This window comes from Danio aesculapii, chromosome 5 (assembly GCF_903798145.1).
Source record: "Danio aesculapii chromosome 5, fDanAes4.1, whole genome shotgun sequence".
Lineage (NCBI taxonomy): Eukaryota > Metazoa > Chordata > Actinopteri > Cypriniformes > Danionidae > Danio > Danio aesculapii.
In genome coordinates, this window is record NC_079439.1 from 42,594,561 (window position 1) to 42,606,001 (window position 11,441).

The 11,441-nt window shown below is 39.0% G+C and overlaps 1 protein-coding gene across 1 annotated transcript; it reads right to left on the reverse strand.

Annotated features, from left to right (window-relative positions):
* Positions 1–16: 16 nt before the first annotated feature.
* On the reverse strand, positions 17–10,205 carry vcp (valosin containing protein). The gene is made up of 17 exons (XM_056458251.1): positions 10,053–10,205; positions 8,284–8,395; positions 7,828–8,000; positions 7,499–7,641; positions 6,615–6,745; positions 6,377–6,508; positions 6,192–6,294; positions 5,975–6,108; positions 4,612–4,747; positions 4,389–4,501; positions 3,030–3,194; positions 2,827–2,949; positions 2,514–2,726; positions 2,035–2,343; positions 1,762–1,917; positions 1,393–1,547; positions 17–617 (listed from the first exon to the last, which is right to left on the reverse strand). The coding sequence occupies exons 1-17, from the start codon at positions 10,067–10,069 to the stop codon at positions 512–514; spliced, it is 2,421 nt and encodes an 806-aa protein (XP_056314226.1). The 5' UTR covers positions 10,070–10,205; the 3' UTR covers positions 17–511.
* Between the last annotated feature and the right edge of the window lie 1,236 nt (positions 10,206–11,441).

Sequence of the window (11,441 nt, forward strand, 5' to 3'; positions counted from 1 at the left end):
CATTCACACCAGCAGGTCCATTTCGTGAATTTTATTTAACATTTTTCAAACTTGTAATACATTATATGCTACATTCATAAAAAAATGAAGTCATTAGCAATTATTTTTTTCTTTTTTGTATTTTTTTAATCCTTCCAACAGCCTAGCAATAAACCCCACCACTAAAGCTGCTCGTATAGCTTGTGAAAAGTTAATGAAATCACTATTGTGTATGGTTTTCACTGAAATTCACCCCCACCCACAGAATGTTAAGATCAAAGTTCTCAGAAATCATCCTTTCACAAACCAGAGCAAAACACAAGCAGCTACATGCTTTTCTCTATCAACAAAAGGGGGTGGACGGGAAGGGAACGAGGCGAATAAAAAACAGGGGGAATGGACATGAGAAGCGGAAAATAATAAGAAACAAAAAAAGCACAGTCCTAAAAATGTGGAATTTTTTATTTTTTGTCTTTTGTACATGGCGGCCTGTATGAAGAGTGGCCTGTGAGGGTCAGCAACGTTGTCACATTTATCCGTAAAGATCATCATCGTTGTCCTCATTGAAGACGTTGCCGCCTCCACCGCCAGATGAGCCCTGACTTGGTCCACTTCCTCCTTGGTTACTGGATGGGAATCTGTAAAACAAACCATATGGAACAATGGAAATCTTAGAAACAAACAGAACACCTATCAAAAGCCTTGTCCATCTTGAACAAGGGTGTCCAAACTCAGTCCTCCTGGACCAAGGCTGCATCCGAAATCGCATACTTCCATACTATACAGTACGCTAAAATCAGTATGCGAGCCGAGTAGTATGTCCGAAATCATAGAATTTGAAAATCAGTATGCGGGAAGTACCCGGATGACTTACTACTTCCGGCGAGATTTTAAAGTGCGCTTCCCTATCCCATGGTGCACTATTCCATGGTGCCCCGCGAGAAAATTCATGAATGGGATAGAAGCGACGCAACTGACGCAGGTGGGTCACGTGACCTTGACAAAATGGCGGTACATGGATGTAGTACATCCGAATTCCATTCATACTTCTCACATTCATACTGTATATAACGTACTTTCCTATCGGCAGAGTAGCACGGTTAAATTCAAATTCAGTACCTACCGAGTAGTAGGCAGTTTCGGATGGAGCCCCAGTTTGGGCACCCCTAATCTAGAACAATGGTGTCCAACTGTCCTAGAGAGTTTAGCTCCAACCATAATCAAACACTTGAAGCAGCTAATCAAGCTCTTACTAGATATATTAAAAACTTCTTGGCAAGTGTTGAAGCAAGTTGGAGCTAAACTCAGCGGTACACTGGCCCTCCAGGACAGAGTTTGGACACCCTTGATCTAGAACAAAACATTTTCCTTCATAACACAAAAGCGGTCACTAAACCCTATTTATGATCTCACCTGAAACTGCCAAAGCCTCTGCTTTGTTGCAGGGTCTGTGCGAACATCTCATATTTGCGGATGTCATTATCACTGACGGATCGGCGAGCAAAGCGCATGGCCTCCTCGAAATGGTCCTTCCTGATCTCAGGCACTGGGTCATCCTCTTCCACCTCCTAAATATACACAATAGTCATGTTAGAAAATCTAAATATCCATGGCAGTTAAAGCTCTGCAACCTTGATGATATTCAAAACACTGTAGTGTCACAGTAACATCATAGTGCACTATGAAATTTGCTCAATCAAAAATAATAATATCTATCTATCTATCTATCTATCTATCTATCTATCTATCTATCTATCTGCAATAGACCACATAAAAGCTCACCATTGCAGAAGGGTTAGTCTGCCTCTCACGTTCCCGTCTGATCTCATTCTCAATGGACTCACGGATGGCCAGTTTACAGGCTCTCTGGCAGATCTCAGTTAAGTCAGCACCTGAAAAGCCATTGGTCATCTTGGCCAAGAAGTCCAGGTCCACATCCTACATGGGGGAGGAAAAAATAAATAAATAAAAATAAGAGGACGAAACATTTTAATATGATGTAATTAAGTGACAAATAAATCAAGCCCACCCCAAAAACAAACAATCCAACATCACCTTTGAGATGGGAGACTTCCTGAGGTTAGCTTTGAGAATGGCAATGCGAGACTTCTCGTCAGGCAGTGGGATGTAGATGAGTTGGTCCAATCGTCCAGGCCTGAGGATGGCAGGGTCAATGATGTCTGGTCTGTTGGTGGCCCCAATGATGAAGACGTTCTTCTTGCTGGACATTCCATCCATTTCTGTGAGGATCTGGTTAATGACTCTGTCAGCTGCGCCGCCACCGTCACCAACGTTTCCACCACGAGCCTTAGCAATGGAGTCCAATTCATCAAAGAAGAGCACACAAGGAGCAGCCTGACGAGCCTGGAGAACCACAAAGACAAATTGCAGAAATTCTTTCATTTACACATCTTTACAGAAGCTAACAAACTAAATATTTAGACATTTTTGAAACTTTTGAAAAACTATTTCATACCATATTCAGAATCTTAAAGAGTTAAAAGCCGCCTGGTATAACACATATTATGACATACCTTGTCAAAGATTTCACGGACATTAGCCTCTGATTCTCCAAACCACATAGTGAGCAGTTCTGGGCCCTTGATTGAGATGAAGTTGGCCTGGCACTCATTGGCGATGGCCTTGGCCAGCAGGGTTTTACCACAACCTGGTGGTCCATAGAACAGCACACCCTTGGATGGGGTCATGCCAAACTTGAGGAATTTGTCTGGATGCTCCACTGGGTACTAAACAAGATAATGGGAGGGAAAAAAAAAAAAACAAAGGTGTAAACGCAGCTGTGTGCACATTGTACAAAAAATAATAATAATAAATCCTGCTCAGTACCTGCACCAGCTCCTGCAGCTCTCTCTTGACGTCATCAAGGCCACCAATGTCCTCCCAGGTGATGTTGGGCACCTCCACAACAGTCTCTCTGAGGGCAGATGGGTTGCTCTGGCTAAGAGCCCACTGTTAGGAAGTGAGCGATAAAGTGTCTCAGTGCAACTTTCTCATATTTTAATGGTCAGAATTGAGATAGACACCCTTACCCTAAAGTCATCCATTGTTACAGCCAAGGAGTTCATAACCTCTGCGTCAATGGTCTCATCCTCCAAATCAATAAGGTCCATTTTCTTACGGATGGCTTGCAAGGCAGCCTCTGAGCAAAGGGCAGCCAGATCAGCACCAACATGACCATGGGTCTCATTAGCCACCTGTACACAAATATTGAACATTTATACACAGTTAATTAAAATAATATTAATAATAATAGAAAGTGTTAGCTATACATTCATATTTTAGGTGGTACTATCCAAAATGATGGCACCCCAAATCAGAGTTATTAAAGTTGACCAAGGATAAATTTACATGACAAATGTAGTAAAAATCAAAGTTCCTCCTTTAAGCAGATCCTTCTAAGAACATTGTCAAATATAATAATAATCATTTACATATCAACAAAACAACTAAAAGATGTACTATGCATGGCAGGCCAGCAGTTTGCAATGTCGCTTTGTAAATATATACACAAAGCTGTAGTATGCCACTGCTGATTTGGCCGTCAAGGACGTGCACATACCTATAGGCCAAACATCCTATAGGCATGCACATCCCATCCCCATTTTCACAAAATCGTGTTTTTGTAGTTTACCAGCACAAAAATTAAGTGGCACAATCCCATTCATTTCAAATGAGAGCTGGCGACTTCCAGTAACAAGTGACAGTGACCATTGGTGGTAGGATGTGGTCATGGGAAGCAACGAGAGATGCGTGACAAGTTCAGAAATGCTCTACCGTACACAAATGTGAAGCGACATTCACACGCGATTACCAATGGGAGTGAAGTCACATGATTATTCTGCTAAAGTAGGGTGATGGTACATCATTCAGCCGCTGCTCCTACACCAGAAGTACTCACTGGTTCTTGCTGGGTTGATTTGTGCCCGAATTGTTTAGTGAACCAAGACAGACAAGAGTTTGGGCGCATGTGTGGCTAAATTTATGCGTTGGTTCCTTGTTGACATCAAACACTTTCTGTACCAACTCCCCCTAAATGTTTTACAAAATGTAACTAGGCAACCGGTAATGGGAACGCCCACTAGTGTCCAAACCATCATCCACTGGAAAGAAGCAACAATAAAAGTCTCTGGCAGTATGAATGGCTCTTTACACAAAAGATGAAGAGAAAAAAAAAATAGCAGCAAATGAACTGCAAATATGATAAACAAAAAAAGGTTTAATATGGGGGGGGGGGTGTTTAAATTTTAAAATCCACTTGGCTCAAAACTCTGAGGTGACAGATTTAAATGGCCCTGATGCTTCTGTGAGTGGCTGATTAAAGAGACCCAGTTTAACTGAAAGTGAAACATCCCTGAGCACTGAACGTTCTGACATCCTTTCAAACACACCTGCTCCAGATCAACATCATCAGCAAGCTTCATGTTTTTAGTGTGGATCTGAAGAATCTCAAGTCTTCCGGTTGCATCTGGAATGCCGATGTCCACCTCTCTGTCAAAGCGCCCTGAAATCAAGAAAAATCTACATTTTTGCTGTTCTAAAGTGCATTCACTCAAATCAACTGAATAGCAACTGTAAATGTTCAAGTCTCTTTATAGAACAAAGTGGTCTCACCGAATCGCCTGAGAGCTGGGTCAATGCTGTTGGGTCTGTTAGTAGCCGCCATAACGATAACATGAGCTCTTTGCTTGAGTCCGTCCATTAGAGTGAGCAGCTGAGACACAATGCGCCTCTCCACCTCACCGTGAGTCTGAGAAACCAGAGAACAGTTATAGTCAAACAACCCGATCAGAGACTGCTCTGCAGTAGGGTAATAAAGCAGATCTATTTGTGTGTAATCTGACAAGCATTTCGAATGATCAGAATTATTTTAAATGGGTTTATTTTTGGCATAAACAACAGTGTTCAGATGTAAAGCAAAGAAAATATGAAAAAGCTTAAAAGCACCCTGAGATGAAAGACAGGACGGGAGGAGAAATTTACAGTAACTCATAAAATATTTATTAAATTGAATGAGTAGGCTCTATGAAGGAGTAGGCAAGTGTTTTTTTTTCCCCATTTGGCTAATTTACTTTTCAAAAGTTAAAAATGTAGTTCTAATCACGTTGAGCTAGTTTATCTATTTAGTAGGAATGCTCCGATCAATTGGCCCGATAATCACATTTCATGACTCTATCGGTACTTACCAAATCTGGCCGATCTCATGAACCGACCACATGTGCTTGTTTACAGGTTTACACGCAGAGGAATACATACGTGTGCTTATCAGCAGCCCTACCACATGCAAGGAGGTAAATGTGTGTGTGGGGTGGGGGGGTGGCTCTGTTTTTACAGTTTATTGGCACGACTCGTGCAAGAGATGATTTCTTTGTTGCAGCCAATGCATATCCAGTGTTTTGATCTGCTGTGATGCTAGCAGAATGATCTCCCCTACTGAAAAGTCTGTTTTTGACAATATGGTTTACTAAAACATGACAAAAAAAAATTCTAAATTGCTTTCTTAGTCCTTTTTCTTACCAGTTTTTTTTTTTTTATCTGTTTTATTTCTTATTTTCTGTTATTTAAGCTGCTTCTGACCATGACATGTCCACAGTAAATAGTTTTAAGACACACATTTAAGGGATTATATGCAACAGCCTTCATTTATTCACTTAGGTAAGGAGAAATCTGCACTTGGGCATCACACTTAGATGGGAAAATGTGCTTAATGCATTATAAAGCTTGAAGCATCAGAATCGGTACTCTGTATCGACCAATCACCATGACAAGGAATCGGTACTCTGTATCAGCTGCAAATATCCTGATCATAGTATCCCTAGAAGTTAGCTTTAATTTTCAGTTTTGAAGTTTGAAATCCTATTTCAGTTAGTTAAAGATAAGATCTGAAATTTGAAACATTCAAAATGAATAAAACCTTTAAATACTACCATACTGCAAGTTGTTATAGAGAACAGTAATGAGTACTGGAAAGCCTTACCTTCTCTCTTTTGGGAGCAATAGCATCGAGTTCATCAATAAAGATGATGGCTGGTGCGTTCTTCTCTGCTTCCTCAAAAGCTTTGCGCAAATTGCTCTCAGATTCACCTGCCAGTTTACTCATTATCTCGGGGCCTGGGAACATTAAAAAGTATTACATCAACACACAAGTATCAAGAGCCATTAAAATTCATTTGAATTGGTGGTGTCATCCGCACCATTGATGAGGAAGAAGAATGCTCCAGTTTCATTTGCCACAGCACGAGCAATGAGGGTCTTTCCAGTTCCAGGAGGTCCGTACAGCAGGATGCCACGGGGAGGCTGTGCGAACAAGAGATGATTTCATCTTCAGACTACAAACTAACAATTTCATGTGTTCGAGTTTCAGATTGCAGATAATTACCTTCACTCCAATAGCCTTGAAGAGAGCTGGGTGTCTCAGAGGAAGCTCCACCATTTCTTTGATTTGGGCGAGCTGTTTTCTCACCCCTCCAATGTCATCATAACCCACCTCATTCAGAGACTCTTCCTCATCCTGCAAACAAGACAATGAATACAATCATGCACACGGCATCCATCCTTCACACATGCAGTCCCTTTCAAGCCATGACAGAGCGGGAATCATTTGTCAATTTACTCACCTCTCTTTTGATGGGTTCTCCTTCACAGTGGATCACTGTGTCTGGGGCCACAATACAGTAAGGGCTGGGGTCGGTCTCCACCACTTTGAACTCCACGGCACGCATGCCTCCTCTGACAAGGAAAATATCACCTGTGAAAATAAAGCAGAACAAATACTAATAATACAGAAAAGTTAATGCCAGCTTTCTTTTTGACAAACCATAAAGCCTAACCAGGCCCTAAACATGCAGCTGACCAAACAAGTTCACATGCCTGAAATATCTGAATACAAATCTACCAAGTGACAAATTACGCTTCATGCCAAGCATTACAATTTAGTAGTTCTGCTTTAAATCAGCAGATATTTCAAAACATACAAAAGGAGAAAATGGAGTATACATATTTTGTTAAAAACCACCATCCAAAATGTGTGGTAAAAAGCATATAACGCTCAAGAAGGCTGAATTCAGAAGGTCAAACACAGTGGATAAAGCAGCATTGTGTAATGTTACAACCTAAAATAACCTTTTCGTTTTTAATTAATTTATAACTATGATGATAAAGCTTAAATTTACATCAGCCATTCCACCAATCTTCGGCGTTACATAACATTACAGAAATAGTGCTAATATAATGATTTGATGCTGAAACATTTAACAATGCTATCTATATCGTGCTACTTAATGTATTACTGGAAATAAATATTTCTCAGGATCCTTTGCGGATTAGAAAAGAATGTTATTTTCTTAAGTTAAAGTCTTGTTTAATTTGTGTGCTAAAAGCATTAAATACATTTTCTTTTAGTTGCATAACCTTAATTTGTGAAGGTAGCAAACATAACACATTTATAAAAAGCTCAAAAGGTAAGCCTAAAGTGAAAAAAACAAAACATCTCATTATTTACCTTTACGGATTGGCCTGTAAGCCTCCAGGAAGTAAGGCTTGAGATAGACCTCAAACAGGTTGCCAGTAATGCCCTCCACAGTGTCATCAATTGGCAGAACATGAATGCGTTTTCCATACTTGACATCTGGACAAGGCTGAATACTATTATATATTAAAAAAAATAAATAAAAATAAATAAATAAATACATGATCGGTACAGCTATTCAAAATACCTAATATTATTAGCCCTGTCAGTCTAACAACCTTGAACCAATACCCAGAATATTTTAAATCAGAATAATAAACTTAAGATACTCTTCAAACACAGAGCATAATTAGCTAAATTACCTGATTACATCACCAAGGCGCACCCTGAGGTTGTTTCGGACCACCCTGTTCATGCGAACCTTCTCATCAGAGCAGGTGTCATCAGACAGGACGATGCAAACAGTCTCCCTTCTCTTCTTACCCTTGAGCAGCACTGTGTCACCCCTAAAGAGCTGCAGCTCATCCATCTTTGCCTGAAAGAGGAGAGAAAACGACATTCAATGTGTATAATTACCCTAACCTATAAACTTCACAATAGCCAACAGTGCACTGACGTCCAGCTATAAGACACAAGGTTTACCTCGATATCATTATTATTATTCATGTTTTCTATTGTCATGGTTAAGCATCAATGAATCAAAGACAAATGGCTAGTAACACATTTCTTTTCACAGTACTGGCTAATAAAGTTAAAAAAACATTCATTTAGACAAGGACTGGTGTCCTTTTTCATACATTTGAAATCCAAAACTGTACCTGAGAGAGAGACACAACACTGTTGTCTTCATTGATAGATTCATCAACAATCAACCTATTTGGCCTGTTCTTCTGCTTCAGAATGGCAGTGGAAAGATCATCGTTTTTGGATCTGTGTAGAGAAACAAAATGTTTTAAAGCAGAGTTGTTTTTAAATACTGCTTTATGTTGAACCCAAACTGAGAAAAGTTTTCAAATTAGCCAAGTCGCATTTTGTTACTCCAGAATACTCCGTATGTACTTCAATAAAATTAATAGCTAAAGGAGGGGAAGGGTTCGTTAGAGTTTGACATTTTTTGTCTTAAATTTAATGTCGTCCTTGGAAGTTTGTTGGAATTTTGACAGCATGACAATTTACTTTACACTTTTACCATACAATGAATACAAATAGCAAGTTTAATATACGACAATACTTTTCGGATAAACTGTGCTTTTAATCATGTTTGACACTTCTCAGGGGGGTTTCAGAGATACAGCTGGTATTTTCTTTCACTATCAATTACATCGAAAGTGAAAGACATTTGCATCACGTAGAGAGAAAACATTACAAATGATCGTGTCTGTCCTGAAAGGATTAGAGTCGATGGATAGAAGTGCTCTTCTGCCCATGTGTACGTTTGTCAAGCTCAAGTTACTCTACAGTCTAGAGCTTTCCACAAAACACCGGAGTGAAAGCTGAAATGATCTGCTAGATTTAGGCCGAGATGTGGTCGCAAGCAAGGCCTTAGCGTAGAGGATCCCTCAGAATACATTTTTAAGTAGTACATGGTTTTAAAAAAAAGCGTTTTTCTCTCTGAAAAGACTGTGGACAAAGGAAACTAAAACGGTTGCCAGACGTCAATAGGTTGTGGTCAACAGCGCGTGTGTAAATAGGCTAACATCTTTCTTAGCTAACAGACAGCTCACCGTATACATCTTTACAGGCTACTGAACTAACGTTATAAACCCAAAACCCTTACAGAGATTCTAGATGTTGTCACGTTAACGGGTTTAAATGTAATTTTATTCGGGTAGATGGATGTATAGTTTGTAATCTAGACAGAGAGTGTTCTGTGAGCGCTAGCAGCAGTTAGCCATCTCCAGTGGCCAATGACACAGCAAATGCTGCTTATGTGACATGTGAAACTCAAACCGCTGTAATACTAGCATTTTAGCGACTCTAGAAGCGCTACAGTCTGGTGCATTTACCAACTAACGTTTTAAATGTCACGCCTTAGAAAGAGTTTTCGGTATGAGGGTCGAAATACCCAAATCACGGGATTTATGACCCGCTGCTGTACGTTATGCGTTAACACAAAGCCGGTTTGAAGCTTTAAGTTCCTTAATATTGACGGTTTCGCTGCCATTGGGTTTTAAAGGTATTTACTTATCATTACGCGGATTAACGGTCTTTTAATTGTGTTAAGATTGTTTTCCCGAACATTCGCCGGTGATGCCGGTGGGCCGAAAGCCTTCATCATATGCGGAGATGACTCAGTCCAGTTAGCCGAGATGCTAAACACACCTGATCATACGAACGGTAATTGGTCTCTTTAAAACTCCGGCAAAAGTTTTAACGAGCGACGAGAACGTCAATATCTTAAAACGACTAGGTCCATCAGTTGTCATGTGCAATCGGATGATAAACCTGTGGCAGGTAGACTCGCTCTTTTTTACCGACCACCGTTCATGATAACGTTCGTCTTTTAGCATCAGGGCTAACTGCCACTCAACAGAAAACAAAACAACTATCGTCACACTAAATATCACATCGTTAAAATTGTACTTACTCTCCACCCGAAGCCATATTGCTTCTCCCGCAAAAAGATATAAATAGTTGATGGAAATGAGTAGCTCTCTTGAGTGACCGATTCCAACCTTCACACTAGCTTTTTTTCTTTACCTCTGCACTGGATTAGCTTGCTAACATCAACTCTGCGGGGAAAAAAGTTTCCTCGCCCATTGAATGACGAGCCAACCAGAGCACACGTCGCGATTTCCTGCGCTGACTGATTGGCCAATCGCGGAGGAGCTAAAATAATATTGGTCCGGGTGGCTTCGACGGTTTATTGCGATTGGTTTATTTTCTGCTGCGTTGTGAATTGTCCATTTTTGATTGGCTCCGTAGGGTCTGATTAAATTGTTGCTCGGTTGAGCAGAAGTGTCAAAACGCCATCAAGTCTATTGCCCAAAAGGCCGTGTTTCCAAAGTTAGGTAATCTCAACAGACACGAAGCGCCAAATATGTTTCCCAAAATATGTTGCGTAATAATAATTTAAATGAACTGTAATGCAGAGAAAATCTGGAGAAGGGCTTTCTTATATTACTGTCACAATAAAAATGTTGGCTACATTAGCTAACTGTTATGTTTTTGTAAAGCCGTTTTTTTTCAGTGGTAAAGTAAAATAATAGCAATAATAATTTTTTTTACAATTATTTATATATATATATTTATATATACATATATATATATATATATATATATATATATATATATATATATATATATATATATATATATATATATATATAACGGTCAGATATAATAATTATAATAGGCAAATCTAAATTTAAAAGAATTAGTCAATAAAATGATCACAGTACTTTCAGAAATCACACATCCATTGTAATCCTGCCATCATATAGTTTCCAATATATTTCAAACCACTTTTACCGATTTTTACTAATATGTTTTTAGTCAATTAAATTCTAATACGTTTACCATGATCACTTATTCCTTCAGATATTTTATTCAGTACAGGTCAGACAGGGTTTTTAACTTTTATTTATTTCTACAAAAAAAAAAAAAAAATGCTACACTGAATGAAGATGGCACATTATTTCATCTGTATTTTGAGATTTTATTTTCACAAACTTTATTTCAAACATTCAAGTCGACACTTTACTCCTATTTTAAATGCTCGTATGTCTATAAAATCATTTCTGTGAATCTTATTTAAAGCAGACATTAAAATGTAATGTTTTAGCTTTCAAACCATTTTAATTCTTTGAGATTATGCTCTAAAATACCAAAGCTTCATATCAATTTCAAAAGAAAAATGCTAATCAGAGACTTTAAGTTCTTTAATTTCTTATTCTGCAAGTAAAAATGATACAAAGAATTAGAGCATCAAAACATACAAAGGAGTATAGATGCATCCTCTCGAGCTTGTACGCCA

What these genes read in the sequence shown, in the direction of transcription:
- vcp (XM_056458251.1), bottom strand. An exon ending in AGCTGCAGGAGCTGGTGCAG is followed by an intron (nt 2,727 to 2,826) that starts GTACTGAGCAGG and finishes TATCTTGTTTAG; the next exon opens with TACCCAGTGGAGCATCCAGA. An exon ending in AGAGGCTTTGGCAGTTTCAG is followed by an intron (nt 618 to 1,392) that starts GTGAGATCATAA and finishes TTTGTTTTACAG; the next exon opens with ATTCCCATCCAGTAACCAAG.